We start from the raw sequence: 21,369 nt of genomic DNA on the forward strand, positions 1-21,369 counted from the left end.
TTTTTTTAATCTGTGCAAATCTTTGAATATATTGTTAAAGCAAACATTTCTAACTCAAATCTTTGCACCACGGATATAGAAACAGTTTTCAGAAAACTGTTGGGATTTAGAAGACATTTGTGGAATCGGCCTCAGGTCTTTATTTTCTTCTTATTTTTAATTTAGAGTAGACAATTATTTTTACCCCCTTTTTCTACCCAATGTAGTCGTTATGCCAATTCATTCCTCCCCACCCAAGCATCTGTGTTGTCACTGCTGTTGGATCCTACTGGCTCGCCTGCCAGTGAGGATCCCCCACCGGGAGGACTACCCCTCCCGCCCAGTGAGGAGCCTCACTGGGAGGACTACCCCTCCCGCCCAACACTCCCTGCTGACAGGTGCCGCCCGACAAAGCCGGATGCACTGCGGTGGATTGAAACCCACAACCTCCGTGGTGGTGGGCAGGATACCACTGCAGTGCCTGCACCACCCGAGTGTCTTTGGCCTCGGGTCTTGATGGGTTAATGGCAGGGTTTACTTGGTTTGTGTAGTAGTGGAGACAACCTGCAGGATTCACAACCATTCACACTGGCATGCATAGTGAGGTAGAAAAAACACACCTGAGAGGTGGATTGGACAAGTCTGAACAGCACGGATGGACAACGCCCTACACCCGCCCGCACACACACACACACACACACACACACACACACACACACACACACACACACACACACACACACACACACACACACACACACACACGTGCACACACCCTGTGAGTCATCCAGTAATACACTAAATTAATATTTACACCTTTGCACAACACTGTGTGGGTTTTATAATGATTTGTCTTCAGAAGCGACAACACGCCACACGCACCACACACACACACACACACACACACACACACAGTCTCACACACACACACACACACAGTCTCACACACTGTAGGCCTATGCACATGTACAAGCACACACTGTGGCAACATTTTCAGTTTTTTAAGGTGTAAGCTGCAAGGCACAGATGGTTTACCAGTTTTGTGTGCGTGTGTGCACTGCGTATCTGTTTATATGGATGTGTGTGCAACAGTGCATGTTGACTTTGACCATTGAACACAGAGCATCAGAGAGGGTGAGGTGAATAAGAATAGTGAATAAAACAAACATACCTCTGACACACCTTAACGTTGAATCCATTCCTCCTCATGCCTGGGTGTGGCAAAACACTCCTCCTGTGTGTGTGTGTGTGTGTGTGTGTGTGTGTGTGTGTGTGTGTGTGTGTGTGTGTGTGTGTGTGTGTGTGTGTGTGTGTGTGTGTGTGTGTGTGTGTGTGTGTGTGTGTGTGTGTGTGTGTGTGTGTGTGTGTGTGTGTGTGTGTGTGTGTGTGTGTGTGTGTGTGTGTGTGTGTGTGTGTGTGTGTGTGTGTGTTAATTATTGATCTGTCTGAAACCAATGGTTTTATTGTGTGTGTGTGTGTCAGAAATACTGAAAAAAGCCGATCTACAAGCTCACAACACGTTGCAGCGTCTGCTATTTTCGGCTGATACATTATATAATGTGTAAGTTTGGGTCCCAAATGTAGTGCAGTCAAAAGTGCATTTATTATGAATATTTGTCCACCAATGATTGTGTGTTCATGGTCGTTTAGATGACAAGCAAGACTGTCCCATCTAGTCCTCTCCTACTGTCTGTCTCTCAGCTGTCTGTCTCTCCTATACACTGTCTCCCTCTCAGCTCTCCTACTGTCTCCCTCTCAGCTGTCTGTCTCTCCTATACACTGTCTCCCTCTCAGCTCTCCTACTGTCTCCCTCTCAGCTGTCTGTCTCTCCTATACACTGTCTGTCTCTCAGCTGTCTGTCTCTCCTATACACTGTCTCCCTCTCAGCTCTCCTACTGTCTGTCTCTCAGCTGTCTGTCTCTCCTATACACTGTCTCCCTCTCAGCTCTCCTACTGTCTCCCTCTCAGCTGTCTGTCTCTCCTATACACTGTCTCCCTCTCAGCTCTCCTACTGTCTCCCTCTCAGCTGTCTGTCTCTCCTATACACTGTCTGTCTCTCAGCTGTCTGTCTCTCCTATACACTGTCTCCCTCTCAGCTCTCCTACTGTCTGTCTCTCAGCTGTCTGTCTCTCCTATACACTGTCTCCCTCTCAGCTCTCCTACTGTCTCCCTCTCAGCTGTCTGTCTCTCCTATACACTGTCTCCCTCTCAGCTCTCCTACTGTCTCCCTCTCAGCTGTCTGTCTCTCCTATACACTGTCTCCCTCTCAGCTCTCCTACTGTCTCCCTCTCAGCTATCTGTCTCTCTCCTATACATTGTCTCCCTCTCAGCTCTTCTACTGCCTGTCTCTCAGCTGTCTGTCTCTCCTATACACTGTCTCCCTCTCAGCTCTCCTACTATCTGTCTCTCACAGTAATCTCACACTTTGCAAATCCATCGGTTAACTTTGTACTATAAGGTTCCGTTAAGTCAATGATTCCCTCTTAGACTAGTGGATAAGATGCTTTGCTCCAGTGTACCTTCCTGCGTGACAGACCCGGGTTTGAATCCCGGGCGTTGCGTTTACACACGGTGTACTTTGGTTTCTTTGGTGTATTGTCGGTGTCACGGGGCAGCCCGTGCCCTATAGACTAAAGAGGAACAAACACTACTACACAGCTGCTTCCATTTAACAGCAAGCCGGCTTGGAGGACTGTGTGACGGGACATTAGTGTTGCATGTTGTTCTTATTTTATTATTTGTACAAACATGAATTATAAATGGACACAAAGATGGTGCATGGGTTTTAACAGCATTTCTGTTGATTGGGAATTGTGTTGTTAATGATTGTGTGGCACCTGGCTCTCCTGCAGTACTGGTGATCCTCTTGATTGAGTGGGGGAAGGTACCAAGTGCTATAGAGCAGGAGGGGTGTCTGTCTTGTGTTTCAAGAGCTCTTGTGTTATATGTTCTCTTATGTTAATGATGCAGTGCCTGAAATGTATTTGGAATAGGTTTAGTAAAACCGTATATAATTGTGTAAACCAACTCATGGGCCATGGTTTGCCTTAGTTGAGTTAAGTGGTTACCAATTAATTCTGTGTTCTTGGTATGGTCTCACCCAGTATAAAAGGGAGGCTGCAGGATGCCGAGGTTCAGTAGTGGCTTGGGCAACAAGCAGGTAACACCCAGGGAGAGCTGCTAGGGGTCCCTTTTTGGAAGGGTTTATAGCCTAATACAGTTAATTAGGTTCTGGGTTTTTGTTTCCTAATTTGCTTTCAAGCTAAGTTTCATCTGTCTTTTTGTGAGTTTAGTCTTCAGTGTTTTTTTGTCTGTTAGGCCTTCCACTGTAAATACGGCTGCATCGGGGAAGAATAAAACACTCTAAATGGTATTGCTGGATTCTGTCACTTTTTGGAGCCTTGGCCACTCGGCCAACTTTACAGTCGGGGTCAGGTTGGTCCATAGGTCTTAGAACAGTATCTTCCCTACATAGGCTGGTCATATTGATCGTATTGATTTCCAGAGTGTTATGAAGAGCAGCTATAGACCCTCTGTATCAACCTTCCAGTCTGATGGCACACTGAAAGGTCCGAAGCCGCTCTGACTAATTTCAAAACCCACTCCGTGCTCCAGTCAAAATCCTGCCACTCTGCTCCGCTCCCACTCCGTGCCGCTTCCATGCTCTGGACCAAATACAGAGCCAAAGGTTTTATTTGGTATTGAAGGTTTAGGTTGTTTAATATCTGAATATACACATGAACAAATTATGGTGCTGTCAAACAAGTCTATGAAGCTATCTATGAGTATTATACTATAAAATAGACAGCTGCAGTGCGGGGTCTCAGCTAAATGGTCATTGCCCTAAAAAAACGTACTCTGATATTGTGTATTGTAAATGTTTATTGTGTGGCTGTGATGTGATATGAGTTGAATGTTTTTTTAATTTTATTTCTTTGTGTCCAGGAGCCACCAAGGAGATCGGCTCAGCACTGACCAGGATGTGTATGAGACACCGCAGCATCGAGTCCAAGCTCAAACTGTTCACCACGTATGTACACACACACACACACACGCACGCAGACACGCACGCACGCACACACGCACGCACGCACACACACACACACACATGCACACATGCACGCATATGCACTGAGGTCTTGTAGATCGGCAGTGTTCCTCCTGCCACAGCATGGTTTTAGACAGGCGCTGAAATCCTGGAATCTGATTGAATGGAATTAAAGTTCTCAGTCACCACGACTGATTTCAGTCATTTTAGATTCTATAGAAGCCAGCATGTCTTAAGTTCTATGGAAGCATATCATGCAAGCGAAAATAGCCTATCTACAAGCTCTCAATGCATGCATTGCATTTTTGTTTTGTTATTTTAAGTTTGGAGCATTTGAAGTGGTCAAACTAGCCTTATGTTCAGAAGCATCTTCTATAAAACACCAATGGTCTTCTTGGGTATTTCATAAAAGCAAATGTGAAAGCCTCAACCTTCACCTGGTTGGTAGTATGTAGAACAGCAGGAACAATATTACTAAAACATTGTCATTTTACATACTGTGTTCATTGTTTAGAAAACAGTGCTTTTGTGTGTGTGTGTGTGTGTGGGGGGGTGGGGGTGGGGATTTCCTTTCACACTTTCACAAATCACACATTAGGACTGAATGGATCGCTGATGACACATTCACATGAGGACAATAGAGAGGATCAGGGAAACAACTTTTTCCTCTTATTATTGATGAGTCAATGAGTACAAATAATTTGAAGAATATTGAGCATACAGTATGTATAGCCATAGAAGAGAATAGAGCTGACACATCCACTGGAGGGTGTGTAGGTGCAGCACCAACACAAATCACAGTCCAATTCTAAAATAGAAGTCTTTACACTGTGGCTTGCAGGGCTCTCAAAAGCATGATTGCATGCTTACTTTGATTAATCATAACTAATTCACCTTTCAGAACTCATCATTGCACATTGTATGCTGCAGTCGGTTGGTTCTCATTGGCATCTCGCAGGCTTCAGCATTGGCATATTTTCATTTATAAAGCCATTCTGGGTGACCTGCCATCTTGCATTTCATCCAAATTCGACTTGGTCCAAAACGGCCTCAAACTCAGGTCAAATGCTTGGCTGCGGTGTGTAGTACCAGCATTCAATCCGAGGGGGGTAAAAAATATCTGGCCTTCTTTGACCCTTGGTCGTGGAACGATCTACAGTCCAGACTAAAATTGGCCTTGAAAGTTCCCATAATAAGTTTCAAAAGGATCATCTTAGATGTACAGTCCAACACCTGCACATGTTTGGATATGTACTAGCCTATGTTCATGCCTATATATTTAGGTTCAGATCGTGTATATTGTGTATTTTGCCCTGCTACTAAAAAGTAGGACTTTGGTGAGGTGTTGTATTTATTGAGGTGTATTATGGATGTTGTATTTGCTGGTCCAAAATGTAACATTGACGATGTGGTATTGAAGTGTCATTTTATTTCTGCCTCTTGGCCAGTTCCCCCACTCTCAATGTGTTTTTACTGATTTAAATAAAGGTTAAATAAAATTAAAATAAAATTAGCGTTCCAACTAACTAATCTAATCCATATCCCTCTCTCTCTCTCTCTCTCTCTCTCTCTCTCTCTCTCTCTCTCTCTCTCTCTCTCTCAGATCTCTATCAGACAGTCTCATCTCTCCATTAGAACTGAAGATGGAGGAATGGAAGAAGATCACCAGTCAGCTGGACAAGGACCACGCTAAAGGTACATTACACACATTTAACAATGTATTTATGTCCACACAGAGGACCACGCTAAAGGTACACACACATTTTAACTATGTATTTATGTCCATACAGAGGACCACGCTAAAGGTACACACACATTTTAACTATGTATTTATGTCCACACAGAGGACCACGCTAAAGGTACACACACATTTTAACTATGTATTTATGTCCACACAGAGGACCACGCTAAAGGTACACACACATTTTAACTATGTATTTATGTCCACATAGAGGACCACGCTAAAGGTACACACGCATTTTATATATGTATTTATGTCCACACAGAGGAAAGGACCACGCTAAAGGTACACACACATTTTAACACTGTATTTATGTCCACACAGAGGAAAGGACCACGCTAAAGGTACACACACATTTTAACAATGTATTTATGTCCACACAGAGGAAAGGACCACGATAAAGGTACACACACATTTTAACACTGTATTTATGTCCACACAGAGGAAAGGACCACGCTAAAGGTACACACACATTTTAACAATGTATTTATGTCCACACAGAGGAAAGGACAACGCTAAAGGTACACACACACACATTTTAACTATGTATTTATGTCCACACAGAGGAAAGGACCACGCTAAAGGTACACACACATTTTAACTATGTATTTATGTCCACACAGAGGAAATTGCATACAAGGACATACATAGTTCAGGTGCAGCAAAGTTACATCCACAAAATCAAGGAATATGTCCTCAGTCATGATACAACAAGCATGTCATGTCACACACGCGAGCGTGCACACGCAAAACACACACACACACACACGCACGCACGCACGTACGCACACACATAATGCTAATGATATACACACATCCAAGTGGACCTGTCATGACCGTGTCAAAGTGATTAAGGCAGCTTAAACAACTTAAGCTCTATGTTCTAAGTCGTGCAACAAGTTGTGAAAACGGCTGACATCAGGTTGAACGTGCTTCAAACTGCTTCACTTCACTGTGCACAGAGAGAGAACCTTTTCAAACTGCTTCACTTCACTGTGCACAGAGAGAGAACCTTTTCACCACTGCTTCACTTCACTGTGCACAGAGAGAGAACCTTTTCACCACTGATGGCTGAAAGGTTGGAAATATTCACAGCATTGTCATTTTTTTCCATGGCGAGGCACAACTCCAGATTAGATACTGTAGGACTATAATAATATCGTTGCTCCTGTAACTCCAAACCATTCATGTTTTTAAGAAATAGAAAAAAGGAACTGTTATCTGATATATTATTTAGTCACAAGCTCTTGTTTGCATTGGCTATACATTTATAAAACCCACAGACAGTTAACCACGTTCACTTTCAATATACTTGAAGACCAGATTGACCAGATTGGACACCTATGGGACATGTGACTCGGCAAGGCTTACTTTTTTTCAAAGTGTTACAGGAATAGCCCAAATAACCGGTCTGCAATCTCACAACGCAACGCAATCTCACAACGCAACTTGTGAGTTTGTAGATCAAAGATGGCCAGAACAATCTTGTATGATGAAGTAGGGCATTCATTTACGAAATAAATCAATAAACATGGACATACAGGGCTCCATCTTGCGCCACCCTTATCCCTTATCCCTAACGTATTTGCCATTTTTTACTATTTTGAAAAACATTTTAAAATAGTTCAACTAGCCGATCTACATGGCGACATTGTGAGCTTGTAGATCGGCTATTTGAACTATATTTATATTTTTAGGGATAAGGGTTAAGGGGTGGCGCAAGATATAGCCCACAATGTTCCCGCATACTCCTGCAGCATGCTTCAACATCCTTGTAAACAACCTTGTGAAACAGCAAGTTATTGTGAAAGGGTCTTAAATCCTTACCCTCTGGCAGGTAGCTTAGTATCGGCTCACTACCGGTGAGTGAGCACGTAACCAGTCATGTGTTTCTGTGACTGGGTTACAAAATAGAGACGGAAATGTAACAGTATGTTTGGTTGATCTTGACAGCATATTTTGGCGTAGTGGTCATAGTCTTTTGTAAGTTAATTTTTACCTGGTCGTTAATGTAATGTGGTGTTCTGCTGAGCAACGCTTACACTTCATAAACCTCGTTAGGAGTTCTTATAAATTATTATAAACATTTTTGAGTTATAATGCTGTATAGGCGCTTTATAAGGCATTATAATAGCACTTATAAGTCATTATAGACCAAACCATGACGTTTATTCAAAGTGTGAATCAGAGCTACGCAACTTTGAAATGTCACATGAATAAAGTCATTTATGTGACATTTCTTAGAGATTACAGAAGAAAACCTTTGCAGCCCTACCCAATGTTTTCTCTTATGTCAACTCAAGAACGTGTCCCAACTTTCATCCTTTGTTGTACAGTATTTGTTTAGTTTTGTGGAGGTAAATCATTGTCCCAGTCATAACTCTATGTGAACGTGCCATTTCACCTCCCACAGTCTGGCACAGTGGAGAATGTCTTTAGTCATTCACTGACATGAACTTGTGTTTTGTGCCAGGGACCCCCAGGAGAGGGGAAAACAATCTTAATACTATCAATCATCTGCTATTTTTGAAAAGCCAACATATAAATTATGGATTAAGGGGTTAAATGATTGTGACTCTGCATAATGTTTTTTCTTGCTGGGGACCCCCCAGACTTAGACCACACAGACAAACATCAATCCACCAGTTACAAAAGAGCAACTGTGCCATAAAAAATTTGGTATTGTTCGACTGTGAATGTGCTACACTCTGATGTATCACTCTGAATGTGTCTGCACATGTTAATTTGTACAATTGACACGAAACCAATCAAAATGTTGTGTGAATCGCTTAAAGCAACAGTACTCCTCTACTAATACCAGTACATGCAATGAACCAACCACTATTCTACACATTTCTCTTAGTGCTGATGTATTATTTTATTTAGTCTATTGTTGTCTATTCCATTAATTGAATAATCAAGAAGCAATTATTTCTTTTATAATTTCTTTTATTATTTATTTTAATATCAACAAAGCAAATTTGGAAAAGAAGCTAAATTGAAATTATTCTCTCTCTCTCTCTCTCTCTCTCTCTCAGAGTATAAGAAGGCCAGAGCAGACATTAAAAAGAAGTCTTCAGACACCATTAAACTACAGAAGAAGGTGAAGAAAGGTAAGGACGAAGCATGGCTGTATAGTACAGTCCTATGAGAAATGTCTCCTCAGTATCTCATACACAAGTTCCTATATACTCTCTGTCTCAGCTTTACTACTGTCTGTCCTCAACTGTCTCCCCCTCAGCTTTCTTACTGTCTGTCTCTCCACTGTCTGTCACTCAGCTGTCTGTCTCTCGGCTTTCTCACTGTATTTTCCACTGTTTCTCTCTCCTCTTTTCTTCGTCGATACAATTTTTATGTGAGATAACATTGACATGTTGACCATTGATGTTGAACATTTAATTTACTCAAAGCACTTTACAGTCTGCATTATATTCACACCTGTTCACACAAACACACATTCACACAAGCTTTTCTCAATCCTTTTCAAGTCAAGGTGAGGCGAACGGTTTCTCGAGTTACGTGGATTTCAGATGTACACACGTACTGTATGTATGTATGTATGTATGTATGTATGTATGTATGTATGTATGTATGTATGTATGTATGTATGTATGTATGTATGTATGTATGTATGTATGTATGTATGTATGTATGTATGTATGTACACAGAGACTTGGTGCATTTATAGATAGATTTGGCCGTGCGGACATCCATTTCACTTGGTCAGGTCAACTGTAGCTTAACCTGGAATAAATGGATGTTTCAAAGGCTCTGACCTCTAATGACATTCCTAGAGTGGTGCTTTTTTTGTGCAGGTTTTTCCACTGTGAGCACTTTCACTTCTCATGCTATTGCACTGACTGAATGGACACTTTTTGTTTGTTTGGCACTGCGCTGATAATTATTTGTTTTACGACGAAATATGATGACGAGGCACTTATGAAGCACTGACTGTAATGGACACTTTATTTGTTTTGTACCTTCATTTACCGTTGCTCTGCATCGCTGACGGTCTTTTTATTTTTGCACTGTATTGCTGTACAGTACTTACTCTTTTGTAACTCTGTAACCAGGGGTGGGCGATATGGAAAAGTATAATATCACCATTCTTTCACGATCCACAATATTATCACAGTTCTTTTTCATGTTTGTTTTTGTGCTTATTTTCCAAGTTACTTAACAGTACCAACACCTACAAGGTAACAAAACTGAAAGAAAACAGACCATTTAGTCTTTCTACAGAAGTATCAATTAAGGTATACAGTATACAACTGCAAGTCATAGAATGTGCATTCACTGTATCACACTATATACGATATCTCTGAAAAGGCATATCGTAGAGACACCGTATCATCTCAACGATATTTATCACCATATCGCCCACCCCTATCTGTAACCTCTGCTGTGCCGCCACTATTTATCTGGAAATGTTTTGTGCCAGGGATCCCCAGAAGACAAGATTTGTGTAGCAAAAAGCTAAATTATTCAAACTCTTCCGCTCTCAACTTCCGCTCTTCCACTTGTATATCTGCTACTTTTGAAGTATAAAATATGGTTAATATAGTTCAAATCATTGTGATGCTATTAACTAATTATGCTGGGGACCCTCTGGAATCCCCCCCAAGGACCCCTGGGGTCCCCGGACCACACTTTGAGAACCACTGCAGCAGTTAAACAAACAGGGTTAGCTGTGCTAACTTACCTGCTCTGTCGCCATAGCAACCCAGAGTTCCCTGGGTGTGGCCCAGTGGCTGATGGGAAGGCCGTCCTTATTGTGTTTTTTTGGGCGGTTGTGTGACACACCCTGCAGTTACCATGGTAGCACCTGGCATGGCCATCCCATAATCAAAGCAGTTGAAAGCGCACACACACACACACACACACACACACACACACACACACACACACACACACACACACACACACACACACAGAAGAGGGCAGGTCCAGCCACAGCAGAGTGTGTGATGTGGTGTAAACATCTCTGGACATGTTCTCATCCAAACATCTCTCTGTTACTCTCTCTCTCTCTCTCTCTCTCTCTCTCTCTCTCTCTCTCTCTCATTCTCTCTGCTGCAATTCATGTTTAATGAGAGCGAGAGAGGGGGAGAGAGGGAGAGAAAGTGCTCAGTCATGTTCTATTGTTGGCCACCAGTTACCACATAATGATGACATGACCCCCCCCCCCCCCCTCACACACACACACACACACACACTTGTATTACTGTACTTGTAAGGACACCAACATGTGCCATTCATATATTTCTTGTGGCCCGGTGTTGACACGCTGATAATAGCAGATCTACACACGCTTAGGGGGCGCTGTGAGTTTGTACATCTGCTATTTTTGGTGTGCATCACAACTAAATATAAATACAGGCATACTCCGACCCCTAAACCTGACCTCTAAATGTGTAATCCTAATCCTAACATGAATGTTTTCCTAAATGTAATCCCAACACTAAAAATAAATATGTGTGGGCGTGTGTTTTGATCTGTCATTATGTGGAGTAGGACCACTTCAGAGCACCAACACACACAAACACTGGCACACACGCGCGCGCGCGCGCACACACACAAACGCACACAGACACACACACACACACGCACAAGCGCACACACCAACACAGGGGCCTACGTAACAACCGTGACGCAGCCAACACAGTTGTGTTGGGGCCCAGAGTCATTTGGGGCCCACCCGTGCCTGCCTTTCTGTAAAATAAAATCACATGGTGAACTGCCTCACTTCTTTAAACAAACACCGTACTCTATGTTGGTTTAAAGTGCTCTAAAACAACGTCCATAGACTTGACTTGACATATTTTCCAAAAGCCAGACATTAGAGGGGCTAGCTAGTAAGTCAAAAGAGGCGAGGATACTGCGGGAGCCCCCGACCTCGCAGTGACAATCGCAGCAGGTACGCGTTCATCTCGACATTACAACGACTGTACTGTACAGTATGCCGCAGTTTATAGGCCGAAAGGTGCAGTTTGGGCTGTTTTCTACGCGGTATGTGTGAGTTTGTCTGTCAGGCTGGCCAGGAGTCACACTGGTGACATCATCAGTGTGTGACGTGCACGCACACACACACAAACACACACACAGGTCTAGACCTTGTTGCTGAATAAGCCTTTTGATTGCAGCCTGTGTGTGTGTGTGTGTGTGTGTGTGTGAGCAGTACAGTGACAGACCTGTTAGAGACACTGGAAACGCATACAGTCATGTCATGTCCCCAGCCAGACAGTATGGCACTTTGAGCTCTCATACAAGGTGGTGTTATTTTAGTTTTTTCTTTTTTACATTGACGCGTTTTATAAAAGGTTGTACTGTTCAAAGTGGAGGACAGTGACTAAGTACATTAACTTAACTAGGAAGGGACCCACCCCTAGGACAAAAAACTTAACAAGAAACGATATTATAAACTGAACCACGACTTCCCACTCGGCCCTCGGCGATGCGCGTGGCAAGTTTGAAGTCGGACCGCTCAGACAGTTGCAGGGGGAATGCGGCAAGGGAACGCACGCACGCACGCACGCACGCAGGCAGGCAGGCACGCACGCAGGCACGCACGCACGGACAGACAGCAGTGTGATGTTCAGTTCAGATTTGGGTCAGTTTGTGAATATGTTCACCAGAGTTTAGGTGGACAAAATGACTATAGAACACCGAAGTCTGACGTCAATATTGGTGGAGGTCGCTAAGTCCACTGGTTCATGTACTTTTTCCCCCTTTTATGAATTCCCATAGACTTTTTTATATTGCGTCAAATAAGAAAGCCACCTCCCCGACGGTTTGTTTATTTTTGAACCACAATTCTCATGAGACTATTCTAAGATGAGCCAATGTTATGCTTAGGGATGCTCCGATCAGGTTTTTTGGGACCGATATGATCACCGATTGTTTTTCTCATGATCGGCCCGATACCGATAGGTCCGATACCGATACTGATCTTGTGAAAAGTTGCAAATTGTAATATTTCCAAAATGATTATGTCAAAACTGTTCCTTTGTGTGGGGAGGAAGGGGAGAATGTTTAGGCCTGTCACAAAAATGCAAAATGATGTTGTACTATATATCTGATTGACATTTATACCACTTAAATGGTGTAAAAGATCAGTTTCTCCAGATAGGGTAAATTGCCGATCACAGATAGGGTAAATGCCGGCGATTACCGATCAGAGTGAATATCGGCCGATCGCTGGCCGATTATCGGAGCATCTCTAGTTATGCTCCATAGAGACATTACTTCTTCAACCAGGGGATGAATGAGTGACGTCAGGACTTTGGTACTCTGTGTTCCCTGGACTCTGTTCCCCGCTTGCCAAAGGGTTAGGGTGACGTGTTCACTGCAGGTTGTTTTTTCTTACAGTTAATGTCAACTCTCTGCACGTGGTGTGTACTGTACGTCAGTCCGTCTGTAGTACACGTATCCTGAGAACCGTCCGACTTCAAACTCGCCGCGCCCACGACCACTCAAGGGGGTGCCCCATAGAGTGAGGACCAAGAGTGACAGCCCCGCCCCCCTGCTATTCATTTCAATAGGAGTTGCTCAGTGGCATTTTGAAGCACCCGGAAGACTGCCGAAAGTACCATTATAACTCAATGGCTCGAGCGAGCGGAAGTTGAGAGCGGTCTCAAATTTGAGGTCAGGGTTGACGCATTTTACGCACATGACGTCACTGAATGTCCGTCCACCTCCATGGACGTGCTGCAGTTCCACTTTAGGTAGTGGCAGCTTCAACGTAGGACAGTCGTTCTGAGAGCTTGGGGCTTGTGAGCCTGGCGTCGAGTGGGTCAGATAGGCGTTGTCTAGAGGGGGTGCCCAGTGAGCCTTGTGTCGAGTGGGTCAGATATGGCGTTGTCTAGAGGGGGTGCCCAGTGGGCCCGGCATCGAGTGGGTCAGATAGGCGTTGTCTAGAGGGGGTGCCCAGTGGGCCCGGCATCGAGTGGGTCAGATAGGCGTTGTCTAGAGGGGGTGCCCAGTGGGCCCGGCATCGAGTGGGTCAGATAGGCGTTGTCTAGAGGGGGTGCCCAGTGGGCCCGGCATCGAGTGGGTCAGATAGGCGTTGTCTAGAGGGGGTGCCCAGTGGGCCCGGCATCGAGTGGGTCAGATAGGCGTTGTCCAGAAGCACTGATCTGATGTGTCACTGATGTCAGTAATGAGTGCACGTTGTTGAAGTGGTGTTTTAACAAGACTGTTTAAGTGTGAATCATGAGTTTACTATTTTGTTCCGCTGTGTGTTTGTGGAGGGAGTGGAGATGATCTCTCTCTCTTTCTCTGTCTGTCTCTCTCTCACTCTGTCTCTCATGTGACTGTTAGCTGGTGAAGCTCACATGGCTGGTGGTTGACTCCAATAAACAAGCTTTAAATCACATCAGAGAGAGAGATCATTCCATTTCTCTCTCTCTGTCTCTCCCTCTCTCTCTCTCTCTTTCTCGCTCTTGTGTGTGTGTGCATGCGCGTGTGTGCGCAATTATTTCCTCTCCCATGGTTTGTTACGCATCCTAATGCTTCTTTTATACATCTAACGCATGTGTGTACACACACACACACACGCACACACACACACACACACACACACACACAAGTGTCCTTTATATTTTTGCACAACACTGTCAGCCTTAACCACTCAAACTTTGAGTGTGGGTATGTTGGTGCGGTGTTGTGCTGACCTCTGCTGGTAGCAGTCAGACACTGCAGCCATTGCCTTGCAGTACTGTATGTCTGCATGCTGCTAGGTCTTTAGATAAAGTAACTACGTACATTTACTCAAGTACTGTGCTTTTAAGTTTAAAAAAAATGAGGTACTTTTACTTTACTTGATTATGTCAATATGTCCAATACTTCTTACTTGTACTCCATTACATCTCAGAGGAGATTGTACTTCATTATGCCACTACTAGTTACATTAACATTAACCAATGTATTTAAGCCCATTTTATTTCTAGTACATTTGAAAATAGCCGATCTATAAACTTTTTTGCTCCTACCTGTGTGTGTTGAGGTGCGGGGACAGTATAATAACTGTGTGTGTGTGTGTGTGTGTGTGTGTGTGTGTGTGTGTGTGTGTGTGTGTGTGTGTGTGTGTGTGTGTGTGTGTGTGTGTGTGTGTGTGTGTGTGTGTGTGTGTGTGTGTGTGTGTGTGTGTGTGTGTGTGTGTGTGTGTGTGTGTGTGTGTGTGTGTGTCCACGTCCACGTCCACGTCCACGTCCACGTCCACGTCCACAGGGAAGGGTGAGGTGCGGGGACAGCTGGACAGTGCGCTACAGGATGTGAACGTGCGCTACGCGGTGCTAGAGGAGACGGAGAAGAAGGCTGTGGTCAGAGCGCTGGTGGAGGAGAGAGCTCGCTTCTGTGGCTTTGTCACCTTGATGAAACCAGTGCTGGTGCGTCCGCATTCTGTCAACCATACAAATGGCTCTATCAAAGATTGTTAATTTAGGAAGATAGTCCATCCTTATTGGATTCACCAGAGGCGACATGGTACATAAATCCTACAAATGCATGGTCTACTGAGATGACTAGTCCATCTCCTAAGTGTGTGTGTGTGTGTGTGTGTGTGCAGGACCACGAGATCGGCATGCTGGGAGAAGTGACCCACCTTCAGACTATTCTAGAGGACCTCACCAACCTCACAGCAGACCCCAATAAACTGCCCCCTTCTAGTGAACAGGTTATCTCTCTCTCTCTCTCCCTCTCTCTTTCTCTCACAATTAACATATGTTAACACTATTTGTCACCTGTATATGCGTATCTTTATCTGTATGTGTGTGTGTGTGTGTGTGTGCATGTGCAGGTCATCTTGGACCTGAAGTGTTCAGACTTCAGTTATTCGTACCAGACTCCTCCTGCCTCTCCCAGTAACACAATGTCTAGGAAGAGTAGCATCAGCAGGTAACGCACGCACAAACACACACACACACGCACACATGTAAATAAATGCAAAGTTGACCGGCTGAACATCAAACCTAGCATCTGTCTAAACAGCATGCTAGGCTAAATTACATTTTTAACCCATTTAGGCCTGACCTCAAAATTAAAAAAAAAATCTTCTAAATCCTCCAGTTTTCTGAAATAAATATTTTCACGATTTTTCAAAAATAGCAGACCTACAAGCTCGTAGCGCGCCACTCGGTGGCGCGCTATGAGCTTGTAGATCTGCTATTTTTCAATAGCTAAATTATAACATAATGTTTAAAACACCAAAAGGGGTTCCCGCCCAAAATGGGTTAAGCCCACAGTATACTTCCAATCGTCATTGGACCTCTGAGTTCTGAGGCCGTTGACTTCTGACTTATGTCAGCAGAACTTTCTTCCGATCGGCACACCGTGTTTGGTGGGACTCTCTGTGAAGTATGTAGCGGCCTAATTCAAATGTGGACAAGAAAACAGTATAATCGTATAGTTTTAGAGTTATTTTCAATTATCATATCTCCAAAACCTTTCATAATTTTCCTGGATGATAGTGCTGTCAAAATAGTATATTAAGTGGTCTGTGAAATCTATGAAAAGGTTTATTCTGCGACACGATTTTATTATACAATATGTAGTGTGTGTGTGTGTGTGTGTGTGTGTGGGGGGGGGGGGGGAACCTGCTTCATCTCTTTGTCCCAGAAGTGGTCCTCAGCCTGAAAACAACGTTGAAGACCCCCGCAGGGGTTCTCAACATTTTTGACTGGGGACCCCCGTAAATGCTTTGGCCATGTCTTGCGATTTAATACCTCAAAAAATAAGAAGGAAAAAAAAAGGAAAAAAAACATTACTACATCAAAAGTAATCAACAATTATACTATACAAACTGGCCAGACATTGGCCAAATTGTCAAATAATATAATAAAGAATAGAATTGTCAAAATAGCCAATCTATTCACAATATGTATCTGTGGAACCGAGTCAAAGTAAATACTCCTACAACTCCAAGTGCTTGTCAGGTTGGGGAGGTCCCCAGTTGAAAATTGAAATGTGATTATTTTGGAGGGTCACAGCCTGAAAAGGTTGAGAACCCCAGCTCTAGAGCTCCCCCCTACACCCCCCCGCCCTTGGATCCCACTAGTCTGGGTCAACTTGGTCAAGACGTCCTGTCCTGAAATTACATCTTGTCGTGTTTGGGTGAAAACATGGCACCCGATAAGCGGTCACTGCTCCTACACATACATACACATACTGTATAATAACAGATTGTATCTACGTCAGCTGTCAGCCGCGTGGCGGAGTGTACACCCTGGCTGCACAGTAGTTTGCAGGAGAAGATAAATGAGTTTTCCGTTCATCGTGACAAGAAAATAATCCTCCCGTTCTGTGGTTAAATGATGCAGGATGGTGCTTTGGTCTCTGGACGTCTCTTCTCAGCGGTGGTGGTGTTGTCTGGTATTCGGTGTGTTTATAAACACTAGTCCATACCCGGAGGTTTGCACACCCAAGCCTGGATTAAACTTCTCTCTCTCTCTCTCCATAGTACATACCAGTGTGGGTCAGTGAGACATGTCCCTTCGCTGGACTCAATCAGCTGTGCTATGGATGGAATGGTAATACACACACACACACACACACACACACACACACACACACACACACACACACACACACACTTGAGAAACAGTTGTCGGGTAGAAACCTCACAACGTGTACATACAAAAAAAAATAGGAACTAGAAAAATAACTACATATTCCAATGGATCCAAATGTGGTTATTATTTAGTCACAACAAGCTCTTGTTAATATTTTTCCTTGGTTAAATATTCATAAAGCACACACACACACACACACACACACACACATTCACTTGTAAAACAAAGTAAAGAATAGCAGATCTACAAGCTCACAGCACGTGTAGATTGACTAGTTTTGCTACTTTTGTGTGTCATTCCTGTATGACAAACTAGGGCATCAATTTACAGAAAAAAACTTTGAAATGTGAACATACTGTACAAGGTTTATGACCCATAAACTTTGGTTTTGCTTGATGTGTCCTTTTATAATTTAGACCTGAATCTATAAATCACACACAGACACACACACACACACACACACACCGGTCTAACCATCTCCTATGTGTAGCGATGCTCCTCCCCCTTCCTGCTGATTGGCCACGATGAAGCCGGCCGCTCCCTCAGCGTGGGGAACTCCCCCTCCCGCCTCGGTCGGCGTGGCCCCACCCCCCAGCGATGTGCGCTGCTTCCTGGTCACGTTAGCCGCAGGGATTTGACCACGAGCGTGAGGACATACAAATACTCCCCCTCGATCCTCCATACGTCCCTCATGTCTTCTTCCCATGTATCTCTGGGCGTGTGACTGTTTAGGGTAAATGAATAGTGTGCGTGCGTGCGTACGTACGTGCATGTGCGTGTGTGTGGTGACGTGTCCTGTGACAATGTGCTAGACCCCTGGGAGATGGATGCTGAGGTGGAGCGCCACACCTACCATCAGCTCCCAGTACTTCCCGCACGACTTGCCGCACCCAAGCCATGCTACTCATACACTGAGTTGGCAGCCGTGCCGGGATCGAACCCATGACCTTGTGGTCCAAAGGCGATAGCTCTCATAGAGCTACCCGGACACAAATGTCTACCGTACCTGTTATCTCAAAGTCACCATCATGAAGACATGTACAGTACAACATATGCAATATTCCTGTGATTTGTTTGACACCATGTATTTCTGTAACCAAACCATATGTGTGTTCCCTTTTTATGAAGTCTAGAGCAGGGGTCTTCAACGTTGTTCAGGCCAAGGACCCCTAGGAGAAAGACAAAGCAGGGACCCCCAATACATATTGTATAACATTTCTTAGATGGCTTCATTGACTTTTTGAGTTTTGGTTTATTTCAGACATAATAATTACAGTAAGCCCTCAATACTTAGTAAACTTGACCTTTGGCTCTGTACTTGGTTTGCTCCTTCTACACCAACTTTGCCGAAAATAGCCGATCTACAAGCTCACAACCCCTGTAGTAACTCTTGAGTACACCCTAGTGGTCCTGGACCTCCCGTTGAAGAATCCTGGTCTAGTGTTTTAGCTCTGAAATATGCTATAAGTGATATATTTTATTTTGTGTTAAAGTGTTAAATAGCTCTGTATTCCGTTTTTCTTAGTTGGAAAGACAGGGAGAGCCCTGTTGCTGAACAAACACTCTCTAACGATGATTACTATCGGAATGTAGAGATTTAACATTTTAACAAAAACACAAAAATATGACTTGCAGCAAGACACACCAATATCGGATTAGTTTTTTTAACCCATTTAGACCGGCAGCCGTGACAGCATTACTTTATCTTTGAAGCTGGGAATTTTGTAGTCTCTATCTGTACTTTTCTGGATTCCCGATTTCCGGATTCAATTCTATGAAGTTTCTCAGAAAGACCTCCGGTTTTACGGTGTCTTTAATAAAACCTTTAGAAGGCCTTTTCAAGACCGGCCTCAGGTTTAAATGGGTTACCTTGAGGACATGTAATGCTGTTTTTCAATCCTATTGGTGACATTGATGATTCATTGATTCAGGATTCGCTTGGCGGCTCCACCAATCAGCTGGCGTCGTGGTCCGGCCCGGGGGGGAGTGGTGGGGCGGAGAACGGATCATTGGCACCCCCGCACAACGCTTACACCCACCACGCTGAGAGGGCCAGAGCCATGTCTGCATCTGGGAAGGTAAGCCTGAAGTCTAAAAGCCTGGTTCATACTTGGGCGCGCCGGGTAATAGCAGACCTACAAGCTCACAATGCAACGCCCTGATGAGTTGCAGGCCTGGACTGGAGGACTGGCCACTTGACACACCAGGCATATGCCCAGTGGGCCGACCAATGAATGGAACAAAATAAAATGAATAATAATAATAATGATTTAAAAAAATTTAATGTTTGTGTGTGCCTTGACGGAGCTGCTATGTGCGTGCCAGTCTAGGCCAAATGTCGGGGCCTAGTTTTTGACCCGATCCACCCCAGCCCAGTCACGTTGTGATTCTGACGTTTACTTTTAGATAGTCTTTTGAATAAAATTCCAATTACTTTTAGTCACATTTTAGTCGCCTGAGAGGTTTTTAGTCGACTTAATCTACAGTTTATTTTAGTCGATAAATGTTTAATTTGCCGGCTTGTGATGCTGTCGTAATGCATGATTTCTACTTAGCTGTGTGCCCAAAATAGCCGATCTACAAGCTCATGACGAGTGGCTGAGCACCACACCTTAAATTACAAGAATGTTTTAAATGTTTCGTCATAGTTTTAGTCAACAAAATGAACACTGGTTGTGAGATTGTATGTCTGCTGTTCTCATCATCATCATTCTCATCATGCAACATTTATTTTGGTTCCGGTCCATAAATGTACTTGTGTATTCGTGTACAAATGTTCTTGTACCCGGTTATTGTTAGTGTATTATTTTGTAGTACTGTTGTATATATTCTATAGGCTTCTGGAGGTACTGTTCATGGATTTATTATTTGGCTGTTGTATAACTTGACATGTACAATGTAGCATTGAAAGTGTAATTATGTATTCTGCCGCTTGGCCAGTTCCCACTTGAAAAAGAGACGCAGTCTCAATGTGTTTTTACTGGTTAAATAAAGGTTACATAAAATAAAAACATAAACTAGGTTTAAGTCTTTCTCTCTCTTTCAGAGAGATGGCTGCCCGCCCTAGAGCGTAGCTCCTTTAGTTAGAAGAACAGAAGGCTCACTGAGGCTGTTGGAGCATTGTTTTTCATCTGTGCTCACTGCTACATGACACGTTCTATTGAGACTTCAATAGCTTCCATTAGCTCTCAGAAACAAACACACAAATGGTGTAAAATGCTTGACTGTTTATGATGTCATGTACAGTGTCTCTAGTCTAGAATCTAGATGGTCCTCGTCCATGTCTCATCATGGACACTAGGGGGTGTCATGAGCAGGGACATAACCCCTCGTCTGTCTCTCTCCATCTTCCTCTGCCACTTCCTCTAACCCCCTCACAGTGTGAATTTACTGTAACTCTGCATTATTGCCATGTGTGTGCTGTAAATAAACTAACGTCACAAACTTACCTGAGAACAATGGAGTAAAACCATTAAAACCAATAACGGATCATTACATCTCTCTCTCTCTCTCTCGCTCTCTCTCTCTCTCCAGTCGTGTTCGGCCAGAGAGCAGCTGGCTCTGACGTTGGGGGTTGGGGGTTTGAATCCGGACGCCCCGAGGAGCAGCCGGGACTCCCTGCACTGCTCCAGTGGTTACAGCACACAGACCACCACACCCTCCTGCTCCGAAGACACCATACCCTCACATGGTACGTACTACACACACACACACACACACACACACACACACACACACACACACACACACACACACACTATTTGCATGGTACTCACACAGATACAGTACATCGGTGTAGCAGCATGGCCTCTAGGGGGTGCTAGTGAGTCTTGTAATTGTTTCTACAAATCTTCATTCTGAGCTCCTCTGCATTTTCTCTTTAGTGTCTTCATTTATTTGTAATTTTCCTGCTAAATTCTCCTTCCTTGTTCTCTTCTAGCTTTAAAGAAAGAGCCTCTCTATGGTAGGTGTCTGTCTGTCGTGCCTGCCTTTCTGTTTGTCTGTCTGTCTCTGTCTGTCGCTCTGCCTGTCTG

At 43.9% G+C, this 21,369-nt stretch overlaps 1 protein-coding gene across 5 annotated transcripts in view; it reads left to right on the forward strand.

Moving 5' to 3' along the window:
- Window positions 1-21,369, forward strand: part of mtss1 (MTSS I-BAR domain containing 1) — an 83,884-nt gene that overhangs the window by 51,769 nt on the left and 10,746 nt on the right. For 3 of the 5 annotated variants that reach the window (XM_079510315.1, XM_079510317.1, XM_079510316.1), the window contains exons 4-13: window positions 3,925-4,009; window positions 5,631-5,722; window positions 8,807-8,881; window positions 14,997-15,154; window positions 15,334-15,441; window positions 15,565-15,662; window positions 17,224-17,293; window positions 19,267-19,413; window positions 20,870-21,026; window positions 21,276-21,299. In XM_079510315.1, coding sequence (XP_079366441.1) covers window positions 3,925-4,009; window positions 5,631-5,722; window positions 8,807-8,881; window positions 14,997-15,154; window positions 15,334-15,441; window positions 15,565-15,662; window positions 17,224-17,293; window positions 19,267-19,413; window positions 20,870-21,026; window positions 21,276-21,299 — 1,014 coding nt within the window. Of the gene's footprint in view, window positions 1-3,182; window positions 3,350-3,924; window positions 4,010-5,630; window positions 5,723-8,806; window positions 8,882-14,996; window positions 15,155-15,333; window positions 15,442-15,564; window positions 15,663-17,223; window positions 17,294-19,266; window positions 19,414-20,869; window positions 21,027-21,275; window positions 21,300-21,369 lie in introns of those variants that run through there. The other 2 variants (XM_079510319.1, XM_079510318.1) reach the window with 2 other exon arrangements.

Source organism: Electrona antarctica (genome assembly GCF_951216825.1).
Source record: "Electrona antarctica genome assembly, chromosome: 9".
Classification (NCBI taxonomy): domain Eukaryota; kingdom Metazoa; phylum Chordata; class Actinopteri; order Myctophiformes; family Myctophidae; genus Electrona; species Electrona antarctica.